The sequence below is a fragment of the Hippopotamus amphibius genome, chromosome 10, assembly GCF_030028045.1.
Source record: "Hippopotamus amphibius kiboko isolate mHipAmp2 chromosome 10, mHipAmp2.hap2, whole genome shotgun sequence".
Taxonomy (NCBI): Eukaryota; Metazoa; Chordata; class Mammalia; order Artiodactyla; family Hippopotamidae; genus Hippopotamus; species Hippopotamus amphibius.
Window position 1 is genome coordinate 87,351,451 of NC_080195.1, and position 16,631 is coordinate 87,368,081.

At 33.1% G+C, this 16,631-nt stretch overlaps 1 protein-coding gene across 11 annotated transcripts in view; it reads right to left on the reverse strand.

The window, feature by feature from the left end:
- Positions 1 to 16,631, reverse strand: part of ROBO2 (roundabout guidance receptor 2) — a 570,793-nt gene that overhangs the window by 413,327 nt on the left and 140,835 nt on the right. The window contains exon 1 of one of the 11 annotated variants that reach the window (XM_057696203.1): positions 8,953 to 8,971. The exons of the other annotated variants lie outside the window; for them this stretch is intronic. Coding sequence (XP_057552186.1) covers position 8,953 — 1 coding nt within the window. The 5' untranslated portion in view covers positions 8,954 to 8,971. Of the gene's footprint in view, positions 1 to 8,952; positions 8,972 to 16,631 lie in introns of those variants that run through there. 11 annotated transcript variants of the gene reach the window in all.

A 16,631-nucleotide genomic window follows, 5' to 3' on the forward strand; every position in this document is an offset into this window, starting at 1 on the left:
TAAGCAAATCACAATAGACCTGAAACTTCTCATGCTTAATGTTATAAAATATATGCTCTTACTCTTTTACCCCATTTGAAAATATTACCCCTATATTTTATCATATTTGACATTGGAAGTCATTTTATTCATAGCATCTATGTGATACAGTCAGTATTCTTAGAGTTGAATCTGAGCAATTACAGTCAACATTTTTTCTAATTTACTGAATTTATCCGTTACTTAGTTCTAAAATGAACAAATCACTTTATTCTCTGGTACTTATTTCAATGAATTATGAAAGAAAATACACATGTACAATTATAAATGTATAAATTAAATTAAGTCATAGTGCACTTTATTTTTTATTTTTCAAACAGTTGAGATTTGGAACTTAAAAGAAATGCAGAATTGCTTTTCCTATAATTCATTGTAAAGAGAGACTTTAAATGCGGAAATAAATAGAATTGGAGAAACTGTCTAGGATTTTTTAAAAGAAAAACAGTACTGATATGTTGAATTATTCAGGAAACAGTGAATGTGAAGCTCTACAGATTCTGCAATGGGACTAAAGTACTTTACAAGTGCAACAAGTCATTATATGCATCTACCTGTCAAAAGACCAAAAACAACTGTAAAGACAAATATCTTCGTCACAAACATAGATTTTTAATAAATATTTTAAACTTCATTTGGCTAATTTCAAATATATTTATTTTAAACTGGCATTCAATTACTTTCAGTGCAATTTGAGTGTTGGATAAATGGGCCCTTTAGGCACAAATCAGAAGTTTCAGATTCCCAAGAATGGCAAAACCGAACCTTATGGATATTATTTTTTATTTAAAATGAAAGAAATATAGTCAATAACTATCTGATATCTTTGTATGGTGATATATAACTAGACATCATGGTGATCGGTTTGAAATGTATAGAAACATCAAATTTCTATGCTGTATAAAAGGAACTAACATAGTGTTATAGGTCAATTATACTTCAAAAGCAAACAAACAAACAAACAAACAAACTCATAGCAAAAGAGATCAGATTTGGGGTTACCAGAGGTGGGGGTGGGGACAGGGGGAATTGGATGAAGGTAATCAAAAGGTGTAAACGTCTTGATACAAGATAAATAAGTACTAGGGATGTAATGTACAACATGATAAATATAATTAACACTGCTGTATGTTATATCTGAAAGTTATTAGGAGAGCAAATCCTAAGAGCTCTCAGGATAAAATTTTTTTCTATTTCTTTAATTTTGTATCTATATGAGACCATGAATGCTCAAGAAATGTATTGTGATGACCACCTCATGTATATGAATCAAATCATTACATTATATACCTTATACAGTGCTATATGTCAATTATTTCTCAATAAAACTGTAAGAAAAATAATAAAATAAAATGAAAGAATTAGTTTGCACTTCCCTAAATGGTCAATGTTTCAAGTTAATCTAAATAGACAAGTTAGCTTAACTAGAGCAAATACTAGTTTCAGATTCTACTTCCAACCTAGCCATTCTATAGAACAAATATTTTAATATAGTTGATTTATTTAATCCTAGTTGCTCTTTTATTGTGTTTTTACAATGAAGGATCAATCTTATTGTCTTCATTTTCAATTATTTCAGTGAGAATTTTGTAGGAGAAACAATAGCTGTGATTACATTTGTAAGAATTATTACAGAAATATATAGCTTTTACTTTCTGCCTCCTAAAAGCACAAATTTTCAATCATCTGATGTTGATGTGGTTTATGTTACATTATATATATGTAACAATTCAGCAGATCAGTTCACTCTATAAATAATATTATCTAATCAAAAGAAAGTTAAAGTAGTATTTTAATTAGCTCATCAGCAGGGAAAAAAAAAAAAAAACAAACAGTAAAAACCAAAGTAGTAATAACAGGCTGCAACTTAGAAGCCACATGGATCAGGGCTAGAATTCTAACTTGGCACAAATTGTTGTATGATTTAAGTCATTTAATCTCACAGAACCACAGTTTCAAAATCTGTAAAATGGGGTCAATATTATCTACCTTCAAGAATTGTTGTCAGGTTTAAGATAACCACTAAAAGCAATTCTCTCATTACAGGAAAAACAAAACAAAACAAATAAACCCACAAACAAAAAACAACTCTGTCTTTTTGTACAAAAGTCCCATAGAGCTGTACTCTGGATAAACTCATTTGCATTTGACTGAGGTCTAGGCTTTACTAGTTGCTTTCTATTAGAATTTAGATTTCTCTCTTGCCTTGGTCTTCATTATCCATCCTAAAGGACCCTTCCTCTCATTCTGCTGGTCCTTCAAACTATTACCTCCCACTTCACTAATAATCACTCATTTATTTTTTACCCCCTTTCCAGTTTCAATCAAAAGTTATTAATCTATGGAATCTTCTCTTTATAAGACCATCAGTGAACTTTCTGATCTTCAAAACTTTAATTTCCCCATGACATTAAATATTACATTTCACTTCTAATCTCCCTAATGTCTGCAATGCTGACAGTTTGGTATCCTTCCTACTTCTCCCACTACTCACTTGTTTTCTTCTGTCATTCAATTTCTTTTCTCTCCTCAAAAACCTGTTTTTCAGCATTATCTATGTCTCCCTATAATTTCCAGGTTAGTAATCTGACTTTACCATTCTAAACAGATAACTCTTTCACTTTATCTACATCTAAATCTAAGATGGCTATTACACAGTATTTCCAATGCTAGGTCAAGTGAACAATTCTATTCCACATAAACTCACCCCTGTCCTCACTCTTTCTGGTGGGACCTACCTTTATGGCAGCCTTGAACCCACACAAACACTTGTCAAGTTTTGCAGGGTCTGTTTTCAAATAGCTCCTTCATCTATTATGCTCTATTTCTATGGCTACTTTGCTATTTCTGACTGTGATTATAATTAATTCATCATCACGTTCTGTAAGCTACTGTCAGATATTATGCTATAATCTGAGAATGTAAAAATGAGCACTGTATTATCTCAGTCTTATCTGCCCAATTGAAGAGCCTGAAATATCCTCTAAAACTTTTTCCCCCAATTCATTGTATATATAAAAGAAGCAGAGTATTTTCATGTGAAACTCATACTTATAAATCGCACATATATTTCTACTTCCTATACAATAATATAATTTCTTGAAACTGACATTGAAGGATTATCTAATGTGAAGCAAACTTATTTCAATAGTTTCTTTCATTCTCAATAAATGTATTTTACAAGTATTTAAAAAATACACGTATTTTCTTACCTGTGTTTTCACTCAACTATCTCACCAGCTTGAAATGTCCTTTCCCTTCCAACTCTCTGATGTGAAATCCAAATCTCACCATCTTTTTTTATAGATGCTACAACTGCCAACTTTCCATTAATCACTGTTTGGTTCCCACAGATAGAAGTGATCCTTTCAATTCTTAATATTTTATCTGTATCACTTCTTGATTGCATACTTTCCACTCTATTTTAGTTCCTTATCTTCACATAATATCTTTTATCCGAATATAAAATCATTAATAGCAAAATCTACATCTAATTCATCTCCCCATCTCCCATTGTGCCTTATACATAGAGAATGCTTCATAATTTTTTGTCAACCAAATGGCTGCATTTCTAGTTTTGACTTTCTGTTCAAAAGAGCAAATACTTTATGAATCTCAGAATTTAAAATTGAAGCTGATGCAAGATTTTTAAGGATAAAACACATACACTTTATAATTAGTCAAGATCAGCTCTGGAGATTCAGGTTATGTTGTCCAGCAGTAAATAAATCTCCTGAGTCTTCATTCATTATACCAATCTTATAAACATGCACCTAATCATTCAGTGAACATATCTATAAATATTTTCATCCTTAAGGTTTGCTTGGTGTTTAATGGGATCTAATGATGTCCAGGGCCATAAGGGAATAGACAAGTAAACCTTGGATGCAACCTAATGTGAAAGATATGATGACTATTAAAGACAGCAGAAAAACTGACACTGTGTGCTACTGCGATAAACAGCACAGGGAAAATCAACAGATAGCAAAGATTTTTATGAATCTCAGCATATCACTTGAAAATAAGAAAGTTAATCAATTCAACAGCAATTTACTGAGTTTATTATGTGACTGGTGATCTGCATCACGTTCTAGACATGATCAAGAGGTTCTAGTCCACATGAAATATCAAAACAACTGAAAAGACAAAATACATAAACAATACCTTTCATCACTATTGCCTTCGTTTGTAGGCCTACAATAACAAAATGCCACATTTGGGGGAGGTTAAACAGGAATGTATTGTCTCACAATTCTGGAGGCTAAAAGTTCGAGATCAAGGTGTCAACAGAGTTGGTTCTTTCTCAGGTCTCTCTCCTTAGCTTGCAACTGGCTGTCTTTCCCCTGTTTCCTCATATGATCTTCTCTCTGTACATGTCTGTCCTAATCTCCTCTTTAGAAGGACGTCCCTCATGTTGGATTAGGGCCACTCTAATGACCTCATTTTGGTTTAATCAGCTCTATAAAGACTCTATCTCCAAATACAGTTACATGCAGAGGTATTGGGAGTTAAGACTTTAGCATATGAATTTGGGGGGCACACTCATCCCCTAACAACTATTACTACCTGGTCCTGTGTCCAGTGAAGAAAGTAATCCCTGTGGCAACACTGGAGAAGAGGGAACTCTTAGTCTCCTGGTATTCTTAAAGGTTATAGAGGAGCAAATCAAGGGAAGAATATGCAGCTTTGGTGGTTAGAACAAACAAGGTTTTTTTGTTTGTTTGTTGTTTGGTTTGGTTTGGCTTTTGAGAACACTTAAAGGGTTAGTAACAATAAAACATGAGTTGGCATTGGTGAGATACAGATTTGCAGAGACAATCTGGAATCTGATTAGGTAGATGATGACCACTTAGGGAACGGAGCAAGATCAAAGAAACTCCTTTTTTTTAAATTTTAAGTTTCATTTTGTTTATTCCTTCTACCCCCTAAGATAGGAAGAATACCTTGCAGAATGTTCAGAAATGATACAGTAACATTTTCATTCAAAGATAGATTTGTTGACTTGTATTTTATGAAAAGTGCTTACATTCAGGAGGCCTCCGATAATGTAATTTACAGCTAGGTTTACATGCAGCTTGAGACATTCTTTACTAACACCTTTTTTTTTTTAAGTTCCTTCCACTGCGGAACTGCCTCTCTTGGGAGAGACTGAGCAGCACGCCAACTCACTGCAGTTTCAGGGATAAAGCTGCAAATGGCACCAAGCCCTGCTTCTGTCAGCTCACCATTCACTGCGGCCTGCTCAGTCTAAGGGCTGTCTTCTCATCAGCTGATCGATAGGTTGGCAGCTCTCCTTGGCTAAACTACTCAATTTAGGAGGATGGACTGTTGCTTTCTCATGAATTATTCAAAAGAATGGGTTCAAGTTCAATTCCTCCCCATCCCACCTTAGACAGAATTAATCACTCCCTCCTTCAGAAGTACTGCTCTAGCTTGTGCATACCTCTATTACTGTGACGATCACACTGTACTTAGTACTGTATTACAACCATTTATTTGCTAGTCCTTCTCTCCTCCTGGACTAGGGACTCCTTTATGATGAGGACTGTGTATATCTTTGTTGTCACAACACCAAGCACAAGGCCTGTACTGTCAGTCCTCAGCCAGTTTGTTGAATGGATGAATGAAGGAATGAGTAATCTGGCTCTTCCCACCACCATAAATATACAGCGTTATTACTGTACACAATACCAATATGAATTACCTACATATTCGGTCTCAGCTGGTGGAAATTTCTTGATAGGCGGTACTTTAGTCTCAATTAGCCTTGTTGAAGATGGTTACAAATATTGCCAAATATAAATTAAGTCTTTTCAAAGGAATAAGATAAAACCCTATGCATGAAATAACCATTTGCTAAGAATCAGAAGGTGACTAACAATTTTCATAACATCAGGATGCATGCAGCTAAAACTATACTGATGTTTGTGGCTCATATAGGACTTCAGGCTACTTTAACTAAAATCCATCATTGTACCAATAAGAGAAGTGTTAATAGTTCTCCTTACTTAAGAAATGATTAATTTAATCAACTTTATTGTGCTTACCACAAAACTATGTTAATCAACTTCTGTGCGACTTTGCATTTTAAAATATTTTCATTTTAATTAAATGTTTGACAATTTATGTATATTAGAATAACTCATATTATTAAGACATTCTGAAACACAAAAAGCCAGCATATTTGTGCATCAGTCTTTTTATTAGTTACAGTCCTCAGCAATGCATTTTCAATCTGAACACTTAATATTCTAAATGATTTGGTTAAGTTTTATTCCTTTTCCTGTTTAATTTCTGCAAAACTTGAGAGAGAGACACTGTACACACCTTAGGGAACCCACGCATGTGTGAGAAAGAATTAGCTAAATATTACACTAATGTCTCACTTTTTTTTTCATTTCTCATGCTTAAAATTATATGCTGAAATAAAATGTTTAATGTGGCAGAACAACCCTTGCTTAATACATTCAGACCTACATTCTCAATGACAGGTGAATCCCTCCTCCAGAAAGACACAGACAGCACTCTGAAAGGAATATGGAAGTTAGGAAATAGCCCCTTCTATGAGCTTCTCCTGGAAACACGGGCCATTCTCAACCCCTATACTATATAGTCATTAGTTCCACAGCAAGTCAGGTAATCTTGGTGGGTCATCTAAAGGAGCCTAACATGAGTGTAGTGTGGACTCACTACAAAATCCTAACCTGTTCCTGGCATAACCAAAAGGCGTTTCGATTATCTCTGGCATTTCATCTATTACAACAGGTGGGCAACATTAAACACTGGCGATCAAGTGAGATTTAAAAGTCTAGTACTACATTTTTAAAGGCTACCCATATTTAATTAGACCTTGAAGGTCACATGTAGGGGGTTATTTGAATTTGCAGTAATAACTATGTGCAAATTTTAAAATGGTGTCTATTGAGTTCTGGCAGCAAGGTAAGTGCAACTCAGTAGAATCTGGACCAGAAGTAACACTTTCCAATAATCACTTTACTTGAGAGTTCTAAAGGTCAATATTAAAGTCTAGGTGCTTCTGTGGATTTCTGAGTTGATATCATGGGCCAAAACAAATGCCACACATAAAAGTATACCTTAATATTTTACCATAGAATTTATCTCTCTCTTCATATACTGTATGTGTATATATACATACACACACACACACACACATTTGTGTAACAAGTTTCAAAAATACCTGGAAAATATTTAAGAAAAATTTGCTTTTAAACAGAAGTATGAAATGAGATCTTAATTCTACAGAGATAATACACCCCTAAAGTGCTTATGAACTTCACAGCATTTCCTTTTATTTGCATTTTCTTTCATTCAATTGACATGGTATAGAGAAAAATACATAAAAGATTCCTACAGATAGTTTAGGAATAGTATCTACTCTTTATCGCCTCCACAAATCATTGGACACTTTTGTTCTCAATTGATTTTTTGTTGTTGTTGTTAAACTGTTCCTTCCACACTTGGTTCGATGATTCAAATGAGGTTGATTTTTCTAGATTTTGGCTGCACCATGGAGTTCATACGAAATATGCTCCCTGTTCTATTTCCTCTTTGTGATGTCTTATACCACTTACAAGTGTTTTTAGTGGTAAACAGAAGATTAAATGTAAGTGTTAGATCTCATCAACACTAAACATGGGGGAAGAATGTCTGTGGCTCTTTTCCAGGCGGCAAATTAAAGCATTGCTGGCAGTGGTACTTCAAACAAGCCCTGATGCTTTTATCGACTTCTTCACCATCTCAAACACAGCCCAGTATTCAGTCAATACTTGTCATTCCATGGGAGCCACTAACTCACTGTTGCTGTCAGTTTTCCTTATCTAATTACAAATGGGCTCCTGTTCATGAAAGTATCTCCTAATAGAGTACACCCAGGACTGTAACTTGTTAAGAGACAATTTAAATTTAGCAGTTAAGACCTTCTTATATTCACATATATATTGTTAATAACAGTATTTTTTCTGTTTTGTTTACATTTGATTATTTGTGTTTTTATGGAAAACATCTAAGTTTATGGGAGATTTCAGATTATATATTTATGTACAAAATAAAAAAAACTGGATATTGATAGCAACAGAAGAGTGTCAATGCATTCTTTTCAATGTTATTAGTTATTATCTTGATGTGCACAAATTTAACGTGTGACTTTTTCCTGCCTCCTACTTTTGATTAGATTTTCTCTGGTCCTAATATTTTCACATAAAATATTTACAATTTTTTAATCTGTTTTCCTCAAAACATAAATCTTGCTAAATACATATGTATGTATTTGTACACATTCATGCATTATGTGAAAGAATAAAATATATTTGCATTGCAATGTAGGAAAAAATAATTAAAAAAGAGATATGTACAATGGCTTTTGCTTAATTCCTTTTTTTTTTGCACATTTATTAAGTAAATTTGCCTATAGCAATCCAATCTGCTGAGAAGTGAAGAGTTATTAGCAAGTGACCGGGAATTTTGAAGCCTATTGTTAAGGATGGAAAGGACACTGACAATCTACACCTAAAGGCAGTTACTAAATATTAAAGCTCTCTGAATTTTCATTATGCAAAAGACAGTTTCAGAAAAAAAAGTCTTTCATTTTCATTATTTCTAAGGAATATTCTGTGCCTAGTAATAATGAAAATAACTAATTTAGAAATAAAAGGAATACATACAGTAAGTAGACACATATTATATGTTAATACATACCTAAAATACACTAAGTACATCAGAATGAATTATTTTGGAACTATTGCCAGATACCCAAGTCATCCAAATTTATATCAGTATTCAAGCATATCTAGCATCAGTGTGGTGTCTAAACAACAGCAGCAATAGAGAGAACAAGATAAGTATTTCCAACTCAACCTCAAACTTGACACTCTGAAAAAAGATGAAGTTTGCTCTTACTATGAGTAGCCTTCCTATTTTCAAGATGTTTCTTCACAGTACTAAAGAAAACAAAATAGCTATGTCTTAGAAAATGTTGCCATGAAAATACTTAAATATAATCATGAGTCAAAATAATACGATGTAAATTGGTTTTTTTATGTATACATGGCAACTAATGATATAACAAGGAGGTTATAAAATTATTACAAAAAACTAAAATGATACTTATTTTTAGTGCAGTATTACTTCCTTAGATATTTAAAATTTTTTCTTTGCTGGTTTTCTTGAGCATACATCTTCAACTGTTTAATAAAGTGGGATTTCAGTGCTTCATTAATCTGAAGCACTGAAATCAGTTTGTGAGTGTGTGTTTTGTGAAGAGCAGGTTTTAGAGATCTAGGATCAAAGCTGTTGAGTGTGAGTTCATGGGAAACACACTGAAAGAGTATCTTTTCCTCTAAAATATCAAAACCAATTAATCTAGGCATCAACATATAGTTCTACCTGGCAGTACTTTAAGGTATTCTGAAATCACATCCTAATCTGTATGTTGGGAATTCCAGTTCTACAAGACAAAATGATCAATAGAGGGAAAAGATAAATATGGATTAAACATTACTGAAAGAGTATGCTGCAGGTATTTGCAAGGCTTGCCTTCTACCATTGCTGTGTCCACCTATCTTCCTTACATAGTGTCCCCATTCTGACAGCATTTTCTACCCCCTTATCTTCTTTTACTACCTCATGTTATATTTTATGTTGTGTCTATAGATTTATCTTGTCTTCCTCTTTTACATGGAAGCTCTACAAATCTTTATTATCTACTGCTCTGTCCCTGAGCCTACAACACCACCAGGTACATTGTAGATGCTCAATATCTGTTAGCTAAATAGTAAATTAGGAAAACATTGAAGGAGATGCAGAAGTATAGAATGGTAATCGAAACATTGCTTTTGTACATATACATACGCATCTATGAACAGAAGGGTGATTTGTGTTGATTCACTAGAAAACATGAAGGAAAAAAATTAACCTATCAATTCACCCACAGTCCTTGTAGGGTATGTGGAATTTCTCTCTTCTTTCCTATTGGTTAAAAATATAATTTTCTATAATATATACTTAATCAGAAAACTGGAAATTTAGAATCAAAACTACTACCACTAATAATAATATAATATGAAATAATTCATATTATGATATGAAAAGTTATACAAGTATAATAAGAAATATGAAAATATTGTTTGGTGCTTAAAGCAGATGGGTTCTTAGAACCAAAGGACAGGGTAAAGAGCACGTTTCATTCTTGTTTATCTAGATAAAAAATAAAACTTCAGAAGTTCTCGAGTTGAAGTTTTGTTAAATGCAAAACTGAACATATTTTGACTGCATTTAAATATTTTTCAATTCTATTTAATGAGATATATCCAAAGTCTTAACAGAAAGTGAAACGGAGATAAACAAATAACCAGTGGGTACAACTGAGAGCCCTTTCAACAGCTGTTTGGACCACATTTGCGTATTTTCCAAAATTTTTTAGCCAAAAACTTAATGAATTCACAAAAAAATTATCTCTATTTAAAGATATGCTTTGTAAATAAGTCTAACACTTTTGTTGTTTTTGTTCTACATGTAGAGAGTACTAAGTTTGTATTTTTACTTCCTGCCTTTGGTCAGATTCTCAGTTTTGAACTGGAAAGTTTTAGATGATAAAATCAAACAACAGTTGACCAAAATAAAATGTCACATACTTCTAGACCACAATTCATTCTGTTCTATATGGAGGAGACCAGAGTAATATAGTTTTAACATAATGTAGTTTATTCCTAGAAAGAAATAAAACTTATTTGCATTAATTTAAAATCTTTATTTTCAATTTGAGTATGTGTGGATCTAATAAGATCCACAAGTTTTTGGCAGCAGAGGTAAAGAAGAACACATTCATAAAATGAAAAAAAAAAACAATAAAGTGCATTTTGGTCTTATTCTATGATGGTATATGCTTTTTGAAGCATATAGCTGTATATAAGGTAAATACTATATACCAGTTCATGTTTACCTATTGACTTCCATTATAATTTTAAACATGTTTGAACACAATTGAAAAAATTAATTATGCACCCTAAATTTTACTTTAGAGATTGTGTGTTTATGAACAAATAGTCTGAAGGCATCATTTCTTCCATACAACTCTGAAAGTACCCAAATGAATAATCTGTTCACATACACATTATATACATATTTGTTTTATTGGGTATTTTTACTGTCTCATTCATATTTAACCAGTCAATTTATGTCTACCATTATTCGAGGTCCTCAGTAGTGATCACCAACATAAGGCGTTCTTTATAAACCGCGGTTGAAATAAACACCCTTCAGTTAGCTCTGTTAGCTCTGAGGTATGCGAAATTTGACCACTTCCTGCTTCTTGGACGTCTCTTCCCTTTCATTGTTTATGACTCCCCAAATTCATCTGCACTTTTGGAATTGTCCTTTCCTAATTCCCCCCTGCTCCTGGTACTTGTTACCTAAATGTTAGTGTCATTGCAGGTTAATTCCTCAGCCTTCTCTCCCTCTCCCTCTCCCCCCCCCCCTTATTTTTTCTGTGCTTCATTCTTAACGATTCCATCTATTTAAATGGTTTCAACTTCCTTAAACTAGATGATTCCATAGGTTATATTTCTGCCTCTGACTTTTCTCCCTGCTTCTCGAATGACATTTCCAAACCTTTCTCTGGTTTTTCCATTAATATATCAAATTTAGTATTACCAATTCAGATATTACCAAAATCCAATTTTCCTCTTGATTTTCCAGTTTTCATTAATGATGCTTCTTTCTTCTCAGTCATCGAGTCATCTCTCTCCACCCTTACCTTTGATCCTAAGGTCCATGACTATTCCAGCTTACAAATCCCGTAAAGTCTACCTAAACCGGGCTGACAAATTTATATTCTTTTCATTGCACTATCACCTTCCTGGTTTAGGAGTCATGATTTCTCATCCAAACTGCTGCAACAGCTTCCAAATGATTACCCATTTTATCAATGTTTCCTGTGTCAATTTATCTTACACTTGTTAAATGTAGCTCTAACACTGTCACTTCATGTTCAAAACTTTTGATGACTAACTATTGTACATTTATTAAATTAAGTCAGAATTCTTCAGTCTAGAATTCAAGAACCCCTCCAATAAAGTTGCAATTTACATTTCTGTTCCTATCTCATACTACTTTTCTTTAGATGCTCCGAAAAGAAAAAACTAATTTTGAAAATAGATTTGGAAAGCTTATAGAGCTAACAGCTTTGTAGTTAATAATAGGTGTAAATACTGTGTGGAGAGGCAGTAAGTACAGTGGTCAGGGAAAGACTCTACAGCCAACTAAGTAAGTACACACTCTGACTCTAACAGTTACTACTATTAGATGTATGACTTCAGGCAAGTTATTTAATCTCTTTGACTCACTTTCCACATATGTAGAATGGGAACAATAACAGAACTTATTTTACAGAGTTGTAGTGAAAATGTATGGGTTATAAATTCAAACCATTAAGAAGATTATACAATTCATTGTATGCTTTAGCTATTTATTAAAAATGAATTCTATTTTTTTAAATTCGGGATGACAATCAGTAGTATTTATGTTATCACAGGTTTAGTATTTAAAGATATCTTTAAATACTATCCCTTTATGCAGGCTTTTTATTTTCCAAAATTAAATGTAATCTTTTTTTAATGAAATTCTATAGAACTTTTCTGTTTACATATATTGTTTTGTGTCTGGCATGGAGGAGTGTTCAGTATGTTTCTACTTTAAGGGAGAGTCAGTAAAAAGTAAAACAGAATGGTTATTTGTCAGGTACAGAATGGGAGAAATGAAAACCATAAACATAAATAAATAGGTTGGCCTTAGACATATAGATTAGCCTTAGAGAGCTGAACCAAATAGAAAAGAATAAGTGATGTTTTGGAGAAATCTTAAGATAAAGAAGAGGGAAACAGAAATAATTCACATATAATAACTTGGTGTTGTTTCATGAAATTCAGATTAATGTTATCCTCTAACAATGAAAGACAAGGTGGTATTGGAGGAGGAGAAATCCATGCCAATGGCATGGGAGGAATGAATAAATAAAAATTAAAAAACAAACCAGCAAGTAGTATTGAAGGCAAAATTAAAATGTGTTGGTTTGGATGTTTTGCAATTTAAGTCTATTAATAGGGGTTAATATAATAGTTTCTGGATTATATAAAGAAACCTCTTTTTCCTTTGCAAGAGTAATTTATATATTTAAAAATTTCAAAACATTTTAATTGTTCTCTAAGCTTGAGGCAATGCTAATCAACACTGCAAATCTTTATTTAAAATTCATGATTAGGATTTTCATAGTCAAGCAAAGCTATGGGGATGGGACACACACGACCCAGTTAATGTCTTAGTCGGATGCTGTCATTACTTTATAAACTACCTAGTCTAGGAAATCTAGCCTGGGGATAGAATTCAACTCATACGAAAAAAGTGAGTGATAAGAAATGAAGAGTTAGGAAAGCAAGATTATGGTTATTCCATTTATTTTCATTCTTTTTTCTTCTTTGGGGTAAATAAATGAATAACAAACATGTGGAAAGTCCAGGATACATCACACACTTAACTTTTAGGATGCCTACGACACGTATATCACCATGAGAAGACAGAGTATGCCAGATGGTAGGTGTTTGAAATCAAGAGCAATTTCCCTTATGGTCAATTTTAAGAAAACAAAGGTTGTAGTTTCAAATCCCGAGAGAATCAGGGGAGATAATATTACCTCTTTATAACCACCAGATCTTTTAAAACGCTTTAGATATAATCCCTTCAGAAATACAACATGCATTCCTAACTAATTTCAATTTTTTGAATGATTAAACATAAATAATGCTTTAGGACAAATTTATATAATATACACGTCTTCTACTTAAAAAAATAACAGTGGGAGACCTGTGTTAGGTGATATATATATCCATACACACACACACACAAAACACACACACACACACACACACACACACACATACATATATATACATATTTCATGATTTCATTGTTTATGAAAACACTTTGTGATGGGCATTATCATCCCTATTTTACAAATCAGGAAACTAAGGGTCATAAAAGGTTAAATAACTCACTAAAGATTATATAATTATTGTGTGGCTAAGCAAAACCTCTTAGACTCCAAATCTGAGTCTTCGCATCATACATGTAAAGGAACAAACATAATTAGGAAAAGAAAAGAACCCTAAATTTTCAAGGTCACTTCTTGTTTTTAAAACAACATACTTGCCAAATTGTTAATCTGGAAAAAGAATAACAGCATGGAAACTTTTTGTAAAATATGAGTGCTCTCTGGGGTTGAAAAAAAATTAGAATACATTAAGCTTTCACAAATGAATATTTGATAGTCATTTTTCAAATGATCTATCATTATACTGCAGGCTTAAAAATATAAAATTTGTTACTATGTTATCTATTCTTAAAATCTACCTATACTTTCTTCTAAATAGCTTTTCTTCCTTTACGAACTGTTTCTAAATTCCCAAAGTCTTCAAAGGTATGAGCCAATCTTTTCTAAATAAAGATGATTCTTCCTAGGTATTGATCCTGCCTTGTTGTTTTACCTTGTCTATCTACCTGACATCTCCACTCCATTCAGAGTTCATTGAATGCAAACATTCTTCTGATTAATGGCTAATTTATTATTTGCCTTGCAAATGTTTATCTGCTGGGAAATGGGATAAATACTTCAGTTCTGACAAGTAGGAGGGCCACTGTTCTAGGCCTGATGGAATGGTCAGTTGACGACATCCCAGAGGACCTGGGCGCTGCCTTGGTTTTCTGAGACAATCCTCTGAAAAACTAAGTATCTATTTTTAATGAGTGCAATGGAAAATCAATTAGCTAGTGGTTTATGGGAGGAAATTAATGATAACTTTTGTATGGCAGCTTACAAGCCCAATCACAAATAACCTGCATATGTAATTACTTGGCAATACTGTAGCCTACTTATTTAAAATAAGAGGACACCACCGAATCATAGACTTAACTATGTGTTTACCAAGCTCAAAATAGCATCACCGAAAACACTTAAAAAACACACTCACATATATAAATATTTAAAATCTTAAAACAAAAGCCAAAATGGACAAATATGAAAATGTTAACAATGTTTTCCACTAAATGCTATGCGATTTTTATTTTATTATTCACACTTGTTAATGTTTGTTAAATTGTGTAATAAAAGCATTTTCCTTTAAAATTATATAAATGGAATTTAAGAAAATATTCCTCACAAAATAGAAATATATCCAATGTAAGGTCATGAATGCCACATAGATGGTAGAAAACCAACACTGTATATATAATTATTTTTTCTCTCTTCAGTGACCAATTCTGTGGAAAGCAACCTCATGAGACAACTGAGTATAAGCCTCAGAAGTATTCCCAGTCTATTCTTCTTGTTGGGAAGCAGACAAAAATTTGTTTGTCTATGCATGTGCAGGTATTTTCACTCTGATGCTAAGAAAATCTGGAGTAGGGAAAGATATCGAATTCCTACAAAACCAATACTTGTAAGTTTGACTATGTAAAACTATGCTATGAATTTTTCTAAACAGTAAAATTCCAGGCAGAATATTATAAATCCACAAAATGATTAGTCTGGGTGTAATTAAATAAATAGCATTTATGAACTAACACAAAGAAAAATCTCTTTGTGATTTTTTTCTTTGAGAAAGAAATACAGCTAACTGATAATTCTGATGCTCCTGGTGGTCTGACTAATTTAGGTGTTAGTTTCTCTAGAACTGAATGTAGGCATTGGAAATAGTGTTCTTTCCCTTCAAATTTATTTGAAATTATTAAACAATAAAACAGAAAGAAATGGAAAATATGAGACTGACAGACAAACCTTTTTAATAAGTCTGGCAGATATGTACGTGTACTACCCACCCTGCCTAGAATATATTCCACATTTTAAATGATTCCTTTCTGCTAAAATGATGGAGTTGAGTGTCTCATCCTGACACTTACTGAGTGAAATTCATTAGCTGTGCAACTTTGACCAATAACATAAGCACAGGAGGAAAAGTTATAAAAGTTATCTTAACTCATGAGGAAACATAAGACAATGTTATCATTTTTATAAGAAATTTCAAGCCTATTTGAATTCTCTAAAGTCTATTTTAATTAGAGAAAAAGGTAAGAGAAAATATCTTTGTTCTGCTGTTAGCTCTCAAAGAGAAATAATGCCAACAATTAATGCTATCCTTCTAAAAACTATCCCATGATTACTTTTCTAAGTGGGATGAAGTCAGCTCAACGTTTCTTCACCAAATAAAGGGAATGTGTTGGGGCCATGTTATTCAGACATCATATATGTAACCAGTCCTGACAACTGCTGATTATATCTTTTTTACAGGAGTGCTGTCCTCTTTTTTGTTTGCCAGTTATATCCTCTAGTGTATATGCCAACGTAGGCAATGTCCCATCACCGGTAATTGTCACTGGGCTGTCTGTCAGTGAGGAGGAGAAAAGGGTGACAGCCTTGACATCCCACCAATCATCCCTCTGGAAAATTGATATTGTCCTTCCCAGTAAACAACAGCTCGAGAATCGACCAGTCCCGCCGGCACATCCCCGAACAATCAGCTTCCATTAAGGAC